We start from the raw sequence: 22,332 nt of genomic DNA, 5'->3' as shown, positions 1-22,332 counted from the left end.
GCCACATTTCAAGGAGATAGGTGCAGGGGTTTCAGGGCAACTGAACCTCGAAGTCTTGAAAGAAAAAAACTCATGTCCCGTGTACGTGTTAAGACACAGCAGGATCAAAACTTCAGGCTTGCTAGCCTCTGCTGAGGCCACAAAGCCTGCCAAGTTTCAAGGAGATAGATGCAGGGGTTTGGGGGAAACTGCACCTCAGGCTGCTGGCAAACAAAACTCGGGACATGGGTGGGTGACAATGTGTGTGTGTTAAGGTGCACCCTTGCTCAGATGACACCAAGGCAGAAAGCAGGGCAGTTCAAACAATACTGCCTTTTATGCAGTTTTTCCATCCCTCCCCCAGAGCACTGGGATTGGAAGGCACCTCAGGAAAGGATGACAGTCACTGGCCAGCTACACAGTCAATAATGAGAGCACTCCTTCCTCGCTTTCACCCCTCTTCCCCCTCCCTCTCCTTACTTTAGTGTCTGTTTCCCTACAGGGATGCCCAGCTTGAGCTTCAAAACTCAAAACATTTTTTAAAATGTTAAACGTTTCGACTTGCCTTGTTTTGTTTCAAGGCTGTTTCGAAACTCTCTGTTTCACTTCGATTTTGTTGTTTCGAGCTCAAAACAGCTTCAAAATGAAACTGCCGGCAAAATTTCACACAGCCCTACTGAACATACTCACAAGCGTTTCTTAGCTGGCAAGTTTTGTAGGGTAAACCCACTGAGTCTAATTCTTTCTGCATTTGCACTGGCTTTACTCCAGAGAAAATCTACTGACTTTAGTGGAGTCATTCATGACTTCCCTAGCAGTCAGCAAGAATCAAAATCAGGCCTACTTCATTTCTGTGTCGAGAGCCAAGCATATTTATGACATGTATAAAAATTCAGTTGGTTAGGGTGGTAATGAGCGCTGGTAGATGTTAATATCCTGACCTGCTCCATCCTCTTCTCTGCATACACCAAAGAACAGTAAAAGCGGCATACATGAAGCTCAGTGTATACTGGTCCAGCAAGGAGGCAGGGAGCCAAATGGAAAGCTTTCCCTTTTATGGAACACTAACCCCCCCCTCCAGAAAAGCCACCATCAGGACTGCTTGATGTGCACATGGCCTCCCACAAGACTCAGAGCATTTTACAGCATTACTATCTAGATCCATACAAGGATCACTTCACATCACCCACCTCCAGGCTGGGGGTGGCAGCTGCTTTGCACCACCCAGTAAAGCTACACTGCCATTTAGGGATAGATAGAAGTATCTAATGTAATTAAAGGAACAGGGTGTATAAAGGGAAGGAGAATGTGAAATTCTGCAAGGACACTTACCATAATCTATCTGGAAAGTCAGCACAACACAGCACAGCACCTCCTAGTAACATAAGAGGGTACTGGCTCAGATGTCACTCAAAGGGGAAAGTGTCCCTACTGAAACATCAACTCCAATGAATGCAGCAACTCTACTGTCCTTAGAAGTCTCCAATTCAAGAGTAAACTCAACCTGTTCCTTTAGTGATAGCTGAGGAGATGAGAGGCAAGGTTTCTTGGCTACTATAATATTAGCAATCAGTAAAAGAAGTTGAAGAGGGCTAAAAGGAAGGAAAATCAGTCAGAAGTGAGGAAGACCTCACTGTGTGGGGATGGCTGGAGGGGAAGCTTCTTTTTTAACTACTGTCCAAGAAAGGGTAAAGCTCGATAATCATTTTTCATAACAAGGCCAGATGTATTGTTTTGCTGTGTCTGGAAGCTTGAGAGGACAGAGGCAGGCCCGCTCCATCCTTCTGAAACCAAGGTTGCCCAGGAGAAAACAGCAGTTCCCTGATTTTATTAGTACCAGCAAGTGCTTTGCAATAAAAACAAAACAAAACACTAGTAACTAAAGCTCAGAAGATTGAATTGTTTTTTTCTTCCCACCAATTGAATGGCAGGAGTTGGGCCTCTAATGGAGGAAGGTGGGGCAATAGAACGTTCTTCCAAAAACTCCATTAAGTTGTCATGGACCCTTGCTATTTTCCCATTGCCATCTCTGCTGATTACTAAGGAAATGAAATAATAATGGCAGTTGTTTCCTTTCTGATCAACCTCATTCTACGGGGCTGATAGTGACAGCAGCAATTCTGCTAGGACTGAGCTATGGGCTCAAGAAAAGGCTTTTTGAAGCCATTCTGGTTCAGTCCCATTCCATAATTCCTGCTGGGAACCAGTGGAACATGCACTCAGAGGCAGGGCACATATCTTAGTCCATGTTCTTCAGTCCTTGGCTAAGAATGCTGCATGGCATGACTAAAGACAGACTTGGCCCTTCTCTTCCTGGGCATTTATCTGCCCAGAACATCTAGTGGAAATGAGTTGCACTAGGTTTCAGAGAAATCTTCCTTTCTATGCATAAATCATCTTCTTTCCCCACTTCCCAGTGTCCTCTTCCACCTTCCCAAAGCAAAAAAGAGTAAGTAGGAAGACAGCAATGTTCTCCCCCACAGGTGTTTGTTCTTCATCAGTCAATCCTGGGCTGAGCTCGGCAGTGTCTGCAAAATACTCAGATCCCAGAATGAAAAGTGCCTGATAAGCATTCATTCATTCCAGTGATTAAAAAACAGCAGAAAATTGTGATGTGTTTTCTAACAGATCAAGGAGTCCTGACATAGAAACTACATTTCCAATAAGTTAAAAATATGTTTTTTAACAGGAAAAAGTCTCACAACGTCTGCTCTGTTTGAATACTCACTGGAGGAATATCGCATGTGTGAGCAGGGAGCAAAGCAGGCAGAGCCAGAGAATAGGGAAAGCTGAAGAACCCTCTATTGCGTCAAGGACTCACAGTAGTGCAGCAAGGCAGCTAATACCTCTAGAACATCTGAGAGGCTCCATACTTTTGTCAGGCTAGGCATGGAAAGGAGCACAGGAGTCAGGAAAAGGATCTGCAACAAGAACAGGTTGGGGAGAGAGGACAGCCTGGTCCTAGGGCTCTCAGCCCTTGTGATGGAATTAAACTAATTCCCTAAGTGGCTTGGCTGGTTGGTTCTTAATATAGCTGCCAAGTGAAGCCCCATGGCACTGTTCTCAAAAGGTTCAGCTTCTCTTTTTGAAAAACCGACTGATGAACTAAAGGAAACAAAAAGAGATGCTCCCCTATGAGATGATCATCCTCTGGTTCAGTAGCTGTTTCCCCTGCTGCTGGAGGGAGCTGTACCTGTGAGGTGGGGATAAGGAAAGATCATTAAGTCCCATCCAGCATTCAAACAGTTTATCTTAAGGGAGCCCTTGGGACAACTGACAGTACTTTGGGAAAACCTAAAATGGCTCCAGGAAGTCCATCCTCCAGGTTTTACACAGCACTCTATGGACATCCATGCAGTGCAGACAGGCTCAATGAAGTGCACTAAGATGCAGCACCATGACTTTAAGGAGGTTCTGGATCAGAAGATGCAACATTCGCAAAAGTCTTGGAATCACTGAACAAGATGGTCCTTCCTTAGCAGCTGGTTCTCAGCCCACAATCCTATAATACTGGTGTTCTGTAGGCTGCAACCAGGCGGCACATAGGTTGGTTTAAGTACAGGATGGGAATAAGAATCCACTCTAACTACAGGAATTCATATAACATCTAACAATGTAGGTTGTTACTTATGAAAACTCATGCCTCTCTGAACCGGCTAGTCTCTAAGGTGATACCCTGCTCTACTTTCTACAAGGATTAAAATGATCAAGATGACACGGCAAGAATTTGGGGGGTTTCGGTCTTTGTACTGCTGCCCTACAGGGCCCAATGTGGTTAAATGCCTGATTCTGGGCTCTGATAACCCATGCCTGAGAGCCCTTATGGAATCTTTTTTGGGAGGAACTGCCTATAGGAGACTTGTCCATCAGCTTTTTTCATCGAGATGGTGTAGGCAACGTGGCCTTGTTCACTGTAAAAGGGAAGTACAATGAAAGGGCAAAAGGCAAGAAAGGGAAAAGCACATATCCTGGTTCTCTAAAGCCAGCAATGCTGGGGGACTAGTCTTGTAGTGTGCAGCAGACCAGCTGAGACTGCAGGCCCAGCAGAAATGTGCCCTCCACTCACTTCACTGAGCCAGGCTCAGGGTCACTTGGCAGGTGGATAGCAAGTTTCCAAAGGAGAAGCTTTCAGTCTAGAGTCCTCAGAAACAGTAACTTAGGAAGGCTGTGGAAAGGCTGCTCTAGTTAACCTGGAGAATTAGTGTAGCTGCACTGGATTCACATCCCCAAACCCTTCCAAGACACTTCTATTATGACTTCAGCCTCCCCGTTCATTCTAGCCTTTGGTCTGTCCTAGTCTAACATAGCCAGTCATGACAAACAATGTAATGGCTTTGTGATTCAAACAGATTTCCATTCAAGACTCCCAAGTCATGGCACTTGTAAGCCTCACCAGATGGGAAGCAGAGATTAGGAGCAGGAATAGGAGTTTACTTTGAAGAGCTGCCGTGTGTTGTCATGAACTAAAGAAAGAAAAAGAAGGGAGAGAAAAAAAATGAGAACCTTGAAAGTTAAAAGCATTAATAAACTTTATGCATGGTTTCAGGCTCCAGTGCTCTGATCCTGCACTCTTAGAACTGCATTGTTCCAAACCCCCAGCAGCCTTGTCTCTTTGTTCCGCGTTGAGGGCGACAGTAAATAGATTCATGTTTCCTTTTAGCCAGGCACTTTTTTTCACCACTCTGTCACTTTTAATCATGTTTGAACATCCTCAGTTGGCAAACTTGGCCATTCTAGCAGACTCACCTCTTCTGAGGATGCTCTGGATGCAGCCAGGGGGTGCCCCCCAGTGAAGGGGCATAGGGCAACACAAAGGATGGAGGATGGGCAGGTGGAAAAGCAGAGTTGGATATGGGATCCCCTTGGCAATAGTGAGATCACCGTGAACCCTGGTACCTGCTGCCTGAACAGATCCCGCTGGTAGATGTATAGGACAGCATCCAGAAGGCTGGCAGGAGTAAATGTCACAGACCTCATAGATGGCAGTTGGGTGAAACAGAAAGACCAGCTTCTTTGGCAGACCAGATGTCTCATGGGCATGGGCAAATCTCCCCATATTCCCCTGGCATCAAGCTTTTGGTGCCCAATACACTTTCTTGTCATAGAATCATAGAAAAATTAGGGTTGGAAAGGATCTAAGGAGGTAATCTATTCCAACCCCCTCCCCTTGTCAGGATATTTGATTTCAAGACACCCTGGAGTTTGCAATTTACACCCATGAATCACTGCAGGAACCCCAAGACTCCTGCTTGAATTGCACCAACCCTCTGGCAGTAGTTCCTCATAGTTCTCCCTGTTTAAAAAACCCTGCAGGGACTTTCTTCAATCTAACATTCTCTCTACTCCTCTGCCTTTGCTCTCCCTGGGCCCACACATTACCCTCCTTCTGTAAGGACAAGGGTGTTCGACTCTGCAGCCCCTGCCTTACCTTTTCACTGTTCTTTGTCAGTTCCCACCTCATCTTTAAAGTGTTTATTTCCACTCACATCAATGCCAATGCCAGCATCAGTGCCTCCACTAGGATTTCATTTATCTCAGTAGAACTTCTGGAGCTTGGAGGAAAGAGTCCAGACTAAATCAAGCTGAGTACCACCAGAGTACAGTCATGTAACCTTTGGCAGTCACTGATCAGCTAGGACTCCACATTGGACATAACTAAATGTGAGATCCAAATAAGAGGCAGGTGTAGAGAAGGCTGGTGTGAGGATCCTGATTTCCCTGCATCTGCTCACTGAGGGCACCTGCACTGTTCTTTTCCTGTTAAGTAGGATTTCTCTTATTAGCTCATGTTTCTGCCAGGTAGATGCAGTCACACTTTAGGGAGGACAGTTGCTAAATTTAGCTCAAGCCAGCTCATCAGAGAGTCTCAATATTCCTTCCTCTGTCTGACCTCCTGAAATGACTTGCCTCATGCAGAAGGGAAGACATCAGGTCTCCAGACTACCACCCCCTCTAAGTGCAGAAAGGGGCTACTCAGAAGACAGTGTACCAGCCCATGCATCTATGCCATAACCCAGAAGTGTCAAACTTTCAGTCCATGGGCCAGATCCAGCATGGGGGATGGGGCTAAGGCACCCCTGCCTTAGCTCAAGGACTAAGTCTGCTGCTTAGTAAAAATATCCATGCTCATCATCCATTCCTGAACACAAAGATGATGTCCCTCCAGGGACTACTGGAGTGTTCACTGTGTACTGGAGACAGCTGTCATACTCCAACTGTCTAGAGTTGGCCAGGCAATAATGAAGACATCCAAAATCCGTGGCCACTCATGACAACAATGGCTGCATTATTTCTCAAAAGAAAGTTTAGATTTGGCAGAAGATGAAAGACTTCGTTCAGTAAGGAATGCTCCCTATGCTTGGATGAACATTTTTTTTAAAGCCACAATCCGAGATATCTCAGCGAAATTTGATACTGACACCAGCAGCAGCATAAACAACCTGCCTCTGGGTACTACCAGTGGCCTGCTGACAGGAGTGTCAAGTACCATACTCACCAATGAACTGCCTTCAAACAATAAATAGGTTTCCTTCCAGCTGCATAGGACTTCTGTAAGAAATCCACTTGAGATCACCCTAGTCAGATGTCAGGACACATGGAGGATGACTCATAACTGCTATATGTACAGGAGTTCAAAGTCGGAGGCAAGGTGGGGAAAGGGACACCCAAGAGTGTTGCTGCAGTCTAAATATGTCTTGTGCAAGCTGCTTCCCATCTCTCCTCTTGTCTACGTCACCTTCATACATCCCTACCCCTCAAAAGCCTGCTGATATGAAGGTGTGAATCCCTATGTATCTCACTCTCTTTGGCCCTCACCAGCTCCATTCCCAAGATGACAGAGTTGCTGGATTCAGCATGGGCAGGGTGTGAAAGTCTTATCTACAACATGTAGCTGTTTCAGGCATTGAGACAGCCACATGAATACCAGGATCCCTGTTATTTATTGTTTCCTCCAAGGACCCCAGAAGTGGTATGACAACCAACAAATCAGAGTTGCCTTGCTGTCCCACCACAGTAGATGCATGAATCAGGAACTTGGAGAGAAGATTTTCTTAATTAAAAAGAGAGACAGTTTCAGACATGCCAGGTGCAAAGACAACTAAAGTTAGTGATGGGGTCAGTTCTGACTAGGAAGTTATCTCCAGGCTGTGATCACAGGGAGCTGCAGAACCCTCCTGAGACTTGAATCATTATTATAACAAGATTATACTGTATTTATATTAGACAGGGACTGAAGTTGCAAGGCTCAGCTGTGGATCACTTCAAGGGTTTGGTTTGGCCGATTATAAAGATAAGACCAGTTGCAAGGTAAAGACCTGGGTTTGAATCCAAATTCACCGGATTTATAGCATCTTCTTTAACCCAGATTTATTCTTAACCTCCTTAAGTTACATTTCCTCAAATATAGAGGAAATTCTCCAGTGGGCAGAGCTGACTGGCATTCATACTGAGAGCACCAGAGCTGCAACAGTCCATCCATGTGTTGAGAGGAAAACCTTCTGTACTGGGAGTTGGCCCCTGATAAAAGAAACTGTGGTAGATCTTGGAAATGTGTTAAGAATTGCCTGAGGGCCTACAGCACTGACTCCCATAATAGGATGCATCTGACAAGGGGCAGAGCAACATGGCACCAGTTAACTCATTCAGGTTGGCACTTTTTGAGCACCAGATTATCCCAGATGTTGAGCTGAAGCAGTAGAGGAAAATAGTTTGCTTGATATGTCCTATTTGATGGTCTCAAAAACTGTCCTCTTTGATGGTGACTGACATAGAAAATATTTTGCATAGTGCTAAAAGGCAGCCAACTCTAGGGTGCAACATGACAGCTGATCTCCACCAACTGTAGAAGGGACATGAAAGGAAGTCCTCTAATTGAAATTACTGGGGGGATTTCAGGGGAGCAGAAGATAATCACTGCATTGCAATTTGGCTAAGACAACAGAAACAACAGCCTTTCCTCATGCCACAAATGGCATGTTTGTCTGTTTTTAACAAGCCTCAGAGGCTCACATGTCCTCCAGATGAGGACATGGAGGATACATCTTCCAAGAATTCATCACCCAGACAATGAGCTGAGGCATGAGTTCAGTACAGAGGGAAGCACTGTGTGCTGGATCATCAGTGCTAGGCTGAGAACTCTCTTAAAAGTTGTAGCATATACTGTTTAGGTGTCCTGCATGACTACACTGGGGGATTTCCTGTGTTCTATCTAACTCTTGGCCTAACCCTGCTTCTCCTCCATTGGTAGTAGTACTGGAGGGTGTGATAGTGTGGAATAGATATGACAGAGCACACAATTTTTAACCAGCCTGATATCATGCTTGTCAAAAGGACAATACTGTCTACACTTGTGCTTCATTTTTCCAACCACCCTTAGCTTGAATTCATGCCTTTAATACCACAGCAAGATGCCTTAACCACTTTGTCAACAAACCTCTGCTGGGGTGAGGGACCTCCTGGAAATCAGCTGCACTATGCATCCTATTTGCACTGCACAGAAGGAAATGTGCTTGATAGGGAAGCACCTGCCAGAGCCTCCTAGGAAGGTGTGGGGCTCAACTAGGTCACAGCAGAAAGAAAATGCTGGATGGTAGCCCTGCTGTTCAGGGAATGGGGATAGGTCACTGGGCATGTCCAATATTTTGTCATGGATGCTGTCACATTCTGACAGAGCCTCCACCTGAAAGTGCTTCATTGTGATTCCCTCCAAATGGCAAGGGACCTCAGTTCAATTTCTGGCATACAAGCAGCCACATCACAGCAACCAATGCTGCAATAATGCTAGATGACAATTTGAGCAGAAAAGCCCAGGACAGCACAGTTCAAGGAGACTGAACTTCACTGTCACCTGCAAAGGTGGCCCCTTCACATCAGGGCTTAGGTGCATTCCTAAGGACAGCTCACGATGATGCCATTCATATTGTACCTGCTTGGGAGATAAACAGAGAACCTCTCTCACTGGAGCTGTTAATCTGGCACCTTTCACTTACACAAAATCTCTCTCTCTCTCTCTTACACACACACGCACTCATGCACGTGAATTAAAGAGACATTAAAACTGTCACCCCAAGGAGCAGACTTGTAGCTCATGGACAATTGCTGGAAGGACATGAGAAAAGCAGCTAGTCAGGCCAAAATGATATGCCACAAAGGAGACTAGAGACAGAAAGACAGAGAGATGATCCTGGAAGAAAATGAGCAAAGGGAAAAGGAAACATCTCCTCCTTTCTTTGGCCACTTGGTAGGACAGGCAGGGTAGTTCAGTATAATTCATAACCATTCTAGCATTAGTTTTCCATGCAGAATCACCGGGAATCTAAGAGGTTCCATCTTTCATCTATCCTCCTTGCCTGACTGGGGACACCTGCTCCCTCTTCAAGAGAAATTCAGAAAGAGGGACCATAATGGAGATCTTCCTATGCTCTAGTCTCAGTGTTAGGGTGACAATATTTGGATTTTAGGGAGCACTGGATTTGCAGCTGAATACAAGGCTGTAACCTGTGGCCCAGCAGAGCTGCCGACCACAAGGCAGAATAATATATTAAAAGTATATTGCAAGACACTTAGGCAAGCAGATTTTGCTTATGAATGCTTATGCTAAGCCAGCCATTTGCTTATGTTAAGTAACCATGTTAACTGTGTCTTTAAAGTGAGTCTGTGTGAGTCTACATGCTGTGAATGAGGTGAAGCTTTAGGAGTGTGGAAGATGGTATAACCTGAGACAGAAAAACAGACTGGAATGTGAAAAACAACATGTAATTGGTAACAAAATCCAAAATAAACATACATGAAAAGGTGAATGGTGATTAGTGAAGAAGCCTCCAGAAGCTTCCAGGTTTGGGTCAAAGACAGCCCATTGACCAAAGAAGAGAAGTCAAGGTCTTAGACACGCACTCAGAGCAAAAAGACATGCAAATGAATGAAATGCATAGGCAATTCCATGCTAATGAAGCAAACCATAAACAGAGGCGGAGCTTGAGAGGGGAGGAGAAATGGGTGGAACAAAAGGAGGAGTGAAGGTGGAGTAAATGTTAATGAGTATAAACCAAAGTGTATAAATGTAGGAAAAACTATTGTTCACAGCTGCTCCCCTGGTTTCACAGGCTGTATGTCTGCGAGGGAGCTCACCCGAAGCTGTCTCCATTCTGAATAAAGCTGTTGTGAGCAATGTGTGCTGGTGTTTGCTTCCTGCTTGCTCTGGCTAATGAGCAACAGAATCCAGGAGCAATTGGATCATCATCTCCTTAGTCGTTGGGCGCCGCAGGGAGTCGGGGTCTAACACTCACGTCAAAGCAACTCACCTCCAACCTAAGGGACACTATGGAAGTGCCGTCTCTATGCGTTGTGACTATTTTAGTGTGACATCATGAAGCTCATGACAGTCACCCTGCCGCTCCGCGCCTATGTTGCATGGATGTTTCTCTTTTAAGAACAGATCGCTGGCTCTGAGAGAGGACATGACAACTGAAGGGGACAAGCAGCCTGAGGCTATGTCTGCACTTCAGTCATCGATTGCAGTACACAAACATACCTGTGGTAGCTTTAATCTTGCTAGCTCAGGGCTGATAGCAACAAAGTCTTGGTCGCAGGGAGGTCTAGGCAAGCCCACCCAGGGCCCTGGGTATTTACTTATGAGGTGTCTGTGCTACTAAGGCTTCACTGCTATTGTTATTAGCTGACTGAGAGGATGACACCACCTGAATGCAGAGTAGGAAAAGGGCTATACGACAGGTGAGAGCCTGGGGAGGGCATACTGGAATTTCCAAAGGACTTGTGGACAAGCAAGGGTTAAAAAGTGAAGAAAAGCTTTTGTGGCCTCCTGCTGTGACCGAAGAGCCTAATCCATAATTCTTCCTTTCAGTGCGTTGGCCCTCCTTCCCCAGCCAGGCTCTGAGCTCTATCAAATATTCATCTCCTCTCTCGCTAAATAATAGATCAATGTAATAACAGGAGAGGCGCAGCTAATCACAGTGTTTCAAACCCCACACAAAAGCCACCAGGAGATGGGCAGGGGCAGGCAGAACAGCAGGGGTGCCAGCTCCCGGGCCTGCCAGGCTGAAATGACAGAGCAGCACGTGAAGCAGGCAAGGAAGCTGTGTGTAACCCCCCAGCAGGACATGTACTTGCAGCCTTCATTCAAGGAAGGTATATCGTGACCCAGTGACACAGGCACAGCAACAAGCTGGTCCCTCTAGCAACAGGTGCTAACCGGACAGACACACAGACTTCTTCTGAGAGAGAAAGGGGAAATATGGGGAAGGCCCACAGAGGCTGGGGGGGCATCGTGAAGTAGCAAGCTAGCTTTTCACAGTTTGAGATGGGGTTCAAAGCCTGCCTTGGGTTTATAAGAGATGAGGAGATCTAACTAGCACTGGTTCAGATCTGTGGGCACAGCACAAGGCTCCTGGCCTTTAAGCTGAGGGATTTCTGCTTAAATGTAGTTGAAGACTGATATAGCAGGGAATGTTTCAGGTCAGGATTAAGGGCATCAGTAGAGCATGGTGAAGCCCCTAGGGCTGGAAGAGCAGGGAACGTGCAGGTCAGGCCTGCACCCTGCACAGGCTCCAGAAAGGAAAGGCAGGACTGGGAGGACTGGTGATGTTCTGTATCCGTTCCACCCACGCTTCCTCCTTAAAAATGGTTCTTTTGGAAATAAGGTCACCAGAAAGCATTCTGGGAGGCCTTCTGCTATAGCCAGGTTGCTAATGGTACCAATTTATCAGTAACAAAGATAGCATCTGAACTTGTTAGCAGAAGCCACCACCAAGAATCCATCTCCAGTCACTCCAAAAAACACGCTCTTCCTTCAACCCATGTCAATAGGCTACTTTTGTTCGATTTGACCTTCTGATCCTCCCTGTACTGACAGGGTCAAGTCAGAGAGCACCCTGCTGAAAGCAAAGCTGGAATGAGGGCTCTTGGAGCCCACAGCTGATGCTAAAGCCCTAGAAAATAATTAAGTGCAAAACAATGCTAATTGTGATTGACACCAGACCCCGGAGAGCCATCAGCCTCTTGCCAAATCCTCCTTCTGCTGACCTTGATGGCTGCAGAAAATGGGAAGGATTGGTGCTAAATCACAGGTGCTGAGCATCCTAATTCCTCTTGGCATATTCACAGAAGTGGTCATATTCATTGCAGTGGGCAGAGAGATTAGCTAAAGTAGATACACTGAACCCAAGCCAGTAGGCACTGAACACCCTCCATTGGTACTGAAATCAGGTAGAGTTGAGGGCACTCAGCACCTCATAGGATTAAGTCGATAGAAAGGAAATATGACAGACAGACTCGAGAGACAGATGTGATTTTTTTCAAGGTTGCAGGATCACTGCTCAACTTCAAAAAACCAAAGCCCTTATTGCACATCTACAGGTCGCTATGTTCTGAATGACACCATCCATATCCGATGTCTGTGGGGAAATGGCAGAGCCTTCTGCTGGAAATTCGTAAATGAAATCACTAATGCAGACAGACTTGGGAATTTCTAATACGGCTCTTTGTAAAGAGCTAGGAGAACCCCAGACAAAAGGTGCTGTATTGGGGAAGAGTATTATTAAATACAATGGCTGCTTGGAAATCAAAGCAGGTTTATAAAAGCCCCTACACATTTCCTTTGTGTGAAACTGCATTTTCCTGGTTTTTTTAAACATCTAGGAAGAGGTCTGAGGGTGAGGGAGAAGGTAAAAATTGCATCACCTGCAGATTATTTTTGACACCCCAATCCCACCATCCTGTAAACTACATAGTTTAGGGTTGTAGCTTGATGAGAAGAAGGAGGAAGATGATAAGACAAGATCCAATCCCGCAAAGCACTGAGCTTCCTCGTTTCCTGTTTGCCTGCATGGGAGTGTAAGGTGCTCAGCAGCTTCCAGGGGCCAGGACCAAAGAGAAAAGCACAAATCACACACATCCCATTCAGCTGCCCCATATAAATATACTTTATAGGCACACGTGCACAACACATAAATACGTTTCAAGGGAACAATGAATAAGGCTACATCCTCATCCCAGGATTTGGTTAGCATTGCAAAATATTAAGGGCTGGGTCTGGGTGTAAATCATGGTACATCCACTGACTCCAGAGAAGCAACACTGAATTATCCAGGCTGAGAATTTGGCCTAACATCTGTGGGGGGCCACACCACTGCCAGATTTATCTGATATTAGTTTCTACACAGATACCTTTATAACACTGGGAAGGCTGAGACAGCAATCAGATGGGTCAAGTGATGATCCAAAAACCCATGTAATTATGGAAAAACAACTTTGCAGGTCAGAACTGGGCCACTGTGGCCTTCATATCAGGCCTATACAGCCAGAAAAAGGGGGCATAAATCAATGGATAACGAATTAAAAAACACAGTAAGCTTCTGGATCATTTAAGATCCTGTACCCACCAGCATATGCATTTGAAGAAGCCATGACTCAGGATGAACCTGTTCTTTTGAACAGCAAACAGAGGGTGGAGGGAAAGCAATTTAAGGAAAAAAAAAAAACCTTTCTACTCACCTCACAGTCAAGGCCTGACTTCAGCTTGGCTGTGAGCAGAATAGAAAGAGTGCCAGGGACAGCCTCATGTTCCACAAACCCTTATGTGCAATGTTAATGGGCAGTGGACAGTTCTGTAGGGGAACTAGAGAATGGAGAGGTAGAAGGTACTTATTTAGTTTTTACTGTTATTTCTTGTATAAGTTTGCAATGCTTAAGGGTGCTGAACTGACAACCCTGGAGGTCTCTTGTCACACAACAAAAATATAATAATAACAACAGTTCAAGACACCCTCTCCCCCCCAAACCCAAACCTATAATGAACCCATCAAGGAAGGGGTGTGCCTCCATAGATCATTTAGTCCCTGGATTCTCTACTGAGATTACTAACATAAGGGCCAGTTATACTGGCACTGTGTTAATACCACTATCTACACAGTCAAAGCTGGCCTAAGACCAAGAATTCATGTCACAAAGCCCATTGGCCAAAAGAGAGAAACAATTTTTGGTCACTATGAAAGCTGGAAGCTGTAGGGGAAAAGTGGCAGGGGACAATCACTCTGGATAGACCCTGCATAAATAGCCTCCCATTTGGATTCACTCTGTGCCATTGTGAGACACAGGATACTATGCAAGGTGCACCTGTGGTCTGATTCAGCGTGGCATTTATTTTCTTATGTACTGCTTACCTGAACTGGATTTCAAGCAACAATGCACAAGTGGAAGGCTTTCCCCACCACTAGCAGTCTTTCCTGAAGAGGCATTTGCTATTATTTGCTACTCAAAGGGTCACTTTATTCTTCCAACTTTGATTTTAAGTGAATTATGCCAAATTGGTGGAATTGTGACATCAGGGGAGAGGGGTTGTGACATCAATGGTATCTCAACCAATCATTAGTTTGATTCACACACTGAAATTCTAATGGTGAAATTGCTGTCACAATTGCTCAGTGTTTTCTTTTTTTTACATTTCACAGTCATATGTCATGGGCATGGAGAAGGGTCAGGAGGGGTGAAGAAACTGTGACTACTCAGGGCCTATACACTACATTAAGCTCCATCATCAGTCTCAGTTTTACTCATACTAAAATGGCCACCTAATTATTTCACAGCACTGACATATAAACTCAACCCTGGGTCTTTATGAAGGCAATTGAAACCTCTCAAGGCTATGATTTGAAGCTGGCTTTCCACAGTCAGAAAGTCAGCATTGCATCAGGTCACGTTTAGAAAGATTATCTTTGCCATCAGAAAGTTGGAAAAAAAATGACAGAGCCATCAAAGAACTGCTGGCACTCTGTAGACTGTGTGTTGCTATAACCAGGTCCTCATAGTGACCTCACAGATGTGAAGTCTAAACATCTTACAACATCACAAGCGTGAAATAACTTTTCCTCCATACACTTAGCTGGTGAGGGGAATTTTAACCACCTGTAGGGAATATCCAATCTCATTAGATTTCTCTCTCTCTATAACCATCTTTCTGTTTTTCAACAGCTTTATAGAAACTTTTTTTCCAATCAATTAATAATGATAACCAAAAGCCATGTTACAGTAAAGTCAGGTAATTCAAGCCCTGGACAGATATGCTGTTTGAAGAGCTCCAAATGCCTTTGAAGCCCTCCAAACAGTGTACTGCTGAAGAAGCACCTGAAAAATAGCAAAGCATTTCAAAAATGATTCTGGGGAAAAAAAAAATCCACATCTTTGAAATGCTTCCTTTTAAGGCACTTCCTGAAATGTCTGTCTGCTCGACTGGTCCTTTGGCATCCCACGGTGCTTAGCTCTCCACAACCCCCAGAGGGGCAGAGGAGAGGAGAGGACTAGGACAGACAGTCAAGGGGTGCTCTCTGGTGCACTCATCAAGCCTCAGGAACCTTTGCCATGCAACGATTTTCCTACCCTGCGGTTACAGAACTGTGTCATTGCATGCATTCACAGCTATTCTGAAGTGCTTTGAGGGTAGGGGACTGCAGGTCTGCATGGTGCCAAATTTGAAGTGCTCTGGCCTCAGAGAGAAAGAGAAGGGGTTGTGCCTCTCACTTCTGCCCCAACCTCCAGCCCATGGGCCAAATCCAGCACATGGGCTCCCCACAGGTCCAGAAATTTGGCAGCAGGGGACTGGGGGCAATTAACAGTGGCACTGCCTCCATCCCTCCCCCCCTACCCACCCACCAAATTTCCAAGCCCTGTGGACCAGATGGCATGGCCCTATCTGCAGGGCTGAAGTTGGGGGTCTGATCTGGTGCAAGACTTGATACAGCATGTGCAGCTGGGGGTATGGGCCTGAATCTGGCATACTGGGGCTCCAAGCTGTGGGCCAGATGGGTTCCCAGCCCTGCACCGAGCTGGTCTTTGCATAATGAATTGGGCCCAGGTCTCATGCGCTGAATCGGGCTATGGCCTAGTGCTAGACCAGCCCTGCACGCTGGATTGGGCTCGTGGGCAAGGATCCAGTTCATAGACTGAACCAGAACCACTCATCTAATCCACAGAGCCAAAAAGTTGGGCATCACTGCATTAGAGTAGAGCTTTTCTTACATGACCTCAAGAATACAAAGTTATCATGGGTGCATGTATGCAATCACTGGAGATCAGAAACCAAAAGGCATGCAAGGATTTGAAGGTGTGCAAAGCACTTTTATGCTGCTGTCCATTAACAAAAATGGTCATAAAATGTTGCCTATATGAACTGAAAGCTGTAGAGGAGAGTACAAATTCAGCATAACTAAACACTGTCTTTGTCTGAATAGCCTGCAACATAACATGGTGCATCGTGTGATAATATAAGGGAAGACCTCACTGCAGTACTACACAAAATGGTGTAGAAAAGCTGAACCGCTTGATGCTTGTGAAACTGGAATCCCGAGTGTAATGCTGAATGAATAGATGTCTTAGAAAATGGCTTCTCTGCTTGACTTTAAGTTAAATTTGACTAAGCATTTAAAAGAAACAAAATCTAAATTCAAGACATGCAAAAACATTATAAAACTGCCCATGTGAAAAAGATGTATCTTGTTTTTTAATTTACATCAGTACATAGATGTACTAATTCATACATAGGTGTAGACGACCTGAAACATATGAAGTGGGCTTCTCACCTGCTTCAAAGGAATCCATGTATAATGTAATGTACATCCCATAGATAAAACATCTGCTCCTTATATAGCACAATCACAAATTCCACATCATTTTGTTACACAAAAACGTGAGCACGTGGGCTGCTCCCGGCGACTATCACTTTGTGTTATTATATCAGTAGCGCCATGATAACTGCGGACAGTGCTGTTGTTATGCACGTACGGTGATTATAATTGTTTCCTTTATATATGCACAGGGACTCCAGTAGATCTCTTTCAGCAGATGCTGTTGGACAATTCTGTCATTGGGTGCAGAAAACAGTTACCTAGGTTATTCAGAATTTCATATGTGAGAGAGGAACAGGAGATCAAAGAAGGGCTATGGGATGAGAGAAAACAGCAACAGCTAAAAGTTGTCTTAACCAAACAGTGGTAATGTAGTGGGACCCTTTGCAGCACTACAGTTAAGGATGGGAGTAGCTTATTGTCTCATTGACATTATAAGCACTACTATGCAGCGGTAAGATATGCCACACACCCTCAGGGTTTAGCTGGTGACAAGATCAACATTTATTTCAATTTAAGTGATTTGACGGAAACAGGAAGTAATTGCAATAGGACCCTGCAGGAATTTAATGGTGTTTAAAGAAATGTGTTTCTTCAATTCAGGCTGCTCCCCTTCATCATGCCTGCTCTGTGTATAACTCAGAACTGGAGACACCTGCATCCAGCTAATCCTGGGGAGACCTGACTTCCACGGGAAAGGAAAAGGAGGATGCAGGTGGTCCACAGGTACCTGTGATGTCTGTCTGGGCATCTTCAGCCTCGGCAACTGCTGCTCGGCTCTTCCTCTCAATCTCTTTCATTTCAGGCACGTAGAAATCCCATTGGCGGGCAAGGGGACACAGAAAATGTATTTGGTCTCCTTTGTAGATCTCCAGCCTGGGATAGGCACACAGCTTCCTCTCCTGAGAGAAAACAGGCACACATAATGAGATATAACCCATTACAAGGCTACATCTCCACATGACCCCTTTGATCAGCAATTCCCAGGGACTTGTGAACCTGCATCTACTCTTGGTTGCAGGCAAATATGTATTTGTTCAGTTGCTTGGACCATATCCCCCAAGACCCTGGATGCCTGAACCTGTGAGAGGCTGAGCGCCTTCTGACAGATTGCTGAAGACCCTCAATTTGCCAATTAGCCAACACGCAACATGAACACAAAAATACCACAGAGAAAATAGAATAGAGAAGATAGAAGATAGTCAAGGGAACTATAGGATGCTCATAACATCATAGGACAGGGCCCCAGGAACTACTGAAAAGACTGTGCTGATTTCCATGCATATGTCCTTTCAGGCACCAGAAGAGCAATGAAGAGATGGTGGGACCCAGCTGAGGAGAACCAGTTGTACACATGTGAATGTGAGCTCATAGCATCCTTTCTTTTCACTTGTGCCACCCCAGCCCCCCCTTAGAATGAAAAGAGGAATTCTGTTCCTAAGCCATGGAGAAGCTGTTCATCTTCCAGCATCCTGTCAAAACCTGTGTTCTTCTTGGTGGTAAAAGGGGCAGCTTCTCTCCCACAGAAAGCCCTGCCATCAAGTCATGGCCATTAAGCACAGCAAATTTAACACCCAATAATTTACTATTAGATGACTGAATCAATACTAGTTTTCAGCATGAGTGTTTTGGAAGAGGCTCAGATGATAATGAGCCTGGAGCCAATGTTGTGACAAGCAATTCTTCCTTTGCCTGGCAGCTTCAGCTGAGAAAGGGTGGTGAACTCTGCATTAGTAGAGCTGGGCTGTGCTGAAGACCCTTCAAATCTGTACTTTTTAGTCAGTACCCTAGTCATATTAACAAGGGTTTCACCAAGGGATTGTTTTTACCAGTTCTGCATGCATACTGCATCACTGTACAGCACACCATCCCCTTCTAACCTACAATAGAGCTTAACTACCTGATGACAGCAGGTGGTACCAACATCAGTGGAAGCTACCCCCCCATCTCTTTCCATTCCCAGGGTTATATGTTCAACATGTAGAGAAGGGGTCTTCATTAGAAAACAAGGGTTTGCTTCTATCCAATGTTAATCAAAATGTGTTAAAATCCCAGTGAAGACAAGACAAATGTAGTTTTAACTGACATTAGCTGGTCTAGGAAAATCCTAAAGCTTTACCCTGTATAGCCCCTTTTGCCAAGGAAGCTAATGAAATGGAGACTCTGTTACACCCAAAGGATAATCTTTGGGGAAGAGTGTAAAATCAGATCAAACTTGTTCAGATAGAACAAGCCGAAACTTATACAGAGGCACCAAGGACTCAGCTCCCAGCTCCCTCTCCCACTAGCTCTGACAGGAGGTCAAATTAAATAGCAGAGTGAATTCTATTCCATTCAACTGATTTACATTGGGGCTGTACCTGGGCCTGGGTCTCTGAGCTTCACTTGGCCAAACCTTGGAAAACAGATGTTACTTTGCTGTCTGTTACTAAAGCACTTAGTAGCACTGACCCGCAAGGGGGATTCCACTGAGGACCAGCTGCTGCTCCTGGCAGGGGCCTGCCAAGCCTCAAACCTTTCTCCTTCGCCCAGACATAAGAGTCCTCTGAGCAGGCTCAGTGCTTCACTGAGTAATTAATATAATCCAGGCAAGACAGATAAAGAAGCTCCTTTCAGAAGTGCAAGGGAAGGAGAGTTTGAGGCTAATGCATGGAATTTCAGACACTTTCCCACTTCCTTCTCTCCCTTTGCCCTGGCTACAACCCCTCCCTCCTCATGAGCCCACTTAAAGCTCTCAGAGATCTGACCAGCCCAGCCCAGCTCTGCACCCACTGCTGGAACAGACATCTTTTTCCTGAAATCCAGGTGCCAGCTGAGCCAGCCTGGAGGTGGAGGGAGGGTCTGAATGGGAACATACTCACACTGGTACCACGCAGGATCAAACAGGCAGGGCCCAGGGGACTCACGGGGGGACGGACGCTGTACTAAAAGAACAGCTGGACTTTCTGACTAACGCCCACACCTTGCCCGCCCAACAGCTGCGTTGCTTGACGTCTATTATGGTTTGCCTGCCAGAGGGGCAGTTTGTTTTCGAACATGATAAGATTTAGAGGAGGGGAGAGAAGGGAGATTAGCTTTTTCTTTTAAAATAATTGGCAGCTTTATTTTGGGATGTGCAGTGTAGGCTCAAACAAATGTCCCCAAATAGCCCTTGGCTAGGAAAGCCTCTGCCAGCATACCAGGCACTCACCAGCGTCATCTTTGCTCTGTAACTGGAAGGACTGGGAAGCAATGGAGACATGGTGATACACGGCTGGGTTAACAAGGCAACAAGAAATGAGGGGCTGCTGGAGAGGGGACTTTACACTCCAGACAGAAGGTCAAGGCATGAATGGCACTAGGCCTTGTCAACTCAAGGAGTTGCGCCTTCCACCCTAGTCTGAGAGCTGGTACCACCGTATGCAATGAGTTTGGGGGACGCAGAGTAAACAAGCAAGCAAGTAGTAGATGGGTCCTCACCCTCATTAACTGCAGTGCCAGCAAAGAGTGACTGGGCCAAGCAAAATACTATCCAGGAGTGTTTCTCCTCCACAAGACAGGTAAGACTGTTTGGCAAGGAGAAGCTTGCTCAGTCACTGCCTCTTTCTATCTATTCTAGATGCTCCCACAGGCCTCTTCACTGCAGTACTTGTGCACCTTGCAACTATTTATAGATTTTATCCTCCCTTTCCCTGGGTAAAATTCTCTCTATTTTACAGATGGAGAACTTAGACCCAGTGAGATTAAGTTATTTACCCAAGGTCACATGGGGACTGTGACTCAGTGGGGAACCATCCCCCAATCTTAAATCCAGCTCTATCCATAAATGATCCCCCTTACTGATCTGATAATCTATTGCTTTTCCCCAGCACTGAGGGAATGATCATTTTTGTTTAAACAGCAAGAAGGAAAACAGCAAACAGAACATCAGATTGTGCAGAGGCAGGCATGGCCCTGACAGCTATTCCAAACCTTCCCCTGAACTGAGAGCCCACACAATGCAGGGAGTGCAGCTCTAGGCATCAGAGAGTTCCTGACACGTCACTCAAAATAAACACAGATCTTTAAAGCCCTAAAGGTTCCTGCAGGAGGAGGTCTGGACCACAGCAGCTCTCATCCTTGAGGTCTGACACACAAAGATCTGCTTGGCTTAAAAACAAAAAGGATGAAGGACTGCAGGGTTCCCTGGCTGAATAAACTCAGCTGGAGTAAAGGGCAAAACAGGAAACCAATGGTACCCATATAAAGCTTGAATAAAAGGCATTTGCTTGGAGGCCCTGTGTAGGGGATGTGGGTCCATGTCCCACAGGGCCCCTCTACCACTGTGAGATACAGACTGGGCTAGATGGACTGTTGGAAGTTATGTTCTTATAACGAGGAAAGGATGACAGATATGGGACTGTTCAGCCTAGAAAAGAAAAGACTTTGCGGGTATTTGGTGGCAGCTTACAGATATATCAGGGACAGCAACGGGGGCTAGGTGAACAACTATTCACCAGAGCACCCCAGAGGAAAACCAGGAGCAACAGCCATAAACTCCTAGAAAGTTTCATACACCTTGCTAGGGTTATTTGACCCCAGCAGTCTTTCTTGCCCAGAGTGGGGGGACTGGACCCAATGATCTCATAAGATCCCTTCCAGCTTAAATTTCTGTAAATCTGTGTGTGATTCATGCAGCATCTGGTGTGCAATGCTAGGACACAAAGCTAGGTCTCTGCAGCCATTCATGACTCCCAGTCCACCTGTTGTTGCATAAGAACTGGCAGGAAACTCCCCTGCTCTCAAGGATTTCACAGTGGTCCTTGCTCAGAGTAACCCCCTAAGCTAGTCTCAGGCACAGATTCTTAAGGGCAAGCCCTGTAACTCCTCTGACCAAGATGCGGCTATTAAGTTACAGCACCTCTGTTTGCTAGTCCCATCAGTTAGCCCAATTAGCTAAGCTGCTGATAGGGATCTTTGCCCTTAAAGAGAATGCACAGACCCAGAGGTGAAATGTGGAGAAGTAGACAGTCTTTCCAGACTCAGTCAGCATTTAACGGTCAAGTCGAACACAAAAAACAGAGTCCTTGGGTCAGAACAGCCAAATCAAACTTAGAGAAAGTCCATATTGGGTACAGAAGGTCTGTAAAATATGGCCTGTGGGCCAGATCCAGCCTGGGGAGCCACTGGATCCAGCTCACAGAGCTGGAAAGCTTTGCCTTTGCCTATGCTCTTACTAGAACCAGCCAGCTTCCAGCTGTGCCTCTGCTGCTGCCACTTTTCCTCACCCTCCCAGCTCCAATCTGACGCAGGCCAGGTGATTTCGACAGTGCACTGGTGACAGGAGGGTATGCCCTTGTCAGAGCTAGGCAGCTCAGAGCTGCACCTACACTCCCGCTCCTCAGCTGGGGCGTAGACACAGCTTCTAGCCACGGCTACATGGCAATGCCCTGTGCCCAGCAGCAGTGCCCTCAGATGGGGAGTGCTCTCCACATAGGCTGGCTTTTAACTAGAAGCAGGGTAGCTGTGAGCAAGTTAATTAACACAAGGGGGTAAAATGGCCCTTGTGCACCTGAAGTACCTGAAGAACCATGGCTATTAGCTACTCTGCTTCTGGTTTAGGTGGCAGTCCAGGCAGAATGGTGCAGTGAGTATGAAGATGCCACTGCCACAATGGCATCTGCCATGTAGACCTGCCCAGTGACATCCAAACTGTTACAGAATCCTCTCCCCTCTTCACTGCTCACCCCACACCACGCAT

At 45.8% G+C, this 22,332-nt stretch overlaps 1 protein-coding gene across 2 annotated transcripts in view; it reads right to left on the bottom strand.

The window, feature by feature from the left end:
• The window catches only part of TEX264 (testis expressed 264, ER-phagy receptor), a 128,652-nt gene that overhangs the window by 9,263 nt on the left and 97,057 nt on the right, over nt 1–22,332 (bottom strand). For both annotated transcript variants that reach the window (XM_014600114.3, XM_006275140.4), the window contains exon 5: nt 17,344–17,515. In XM_014600114.3, the coding sequence (XP_014455600.1) occupies nt 17,344–17,515 (172 nt within the window). The remainder of the gene's footprint in view (nt 1–17,343; nt 17,516–22,332) is intronic.

Source organism: Alligator mississippiensis, chromosome 12, assembly GCF_030867095.1.
Source record: "Alligator mississippiensis isolate rAllMis1 chromosome 12, rAllMis1, whole genome shotgun sequence".
NCBI classification, from domain to species: Eukaryota; Metazoa; Chordata; order Crocodylia; family Alligatoridae; genus Alligator; species Alligator mississippiensis.
Note: the sequence above shows the minus strand (reverse complement) of the source record. Positions and strands in the feature narration are given on the sequence as shown.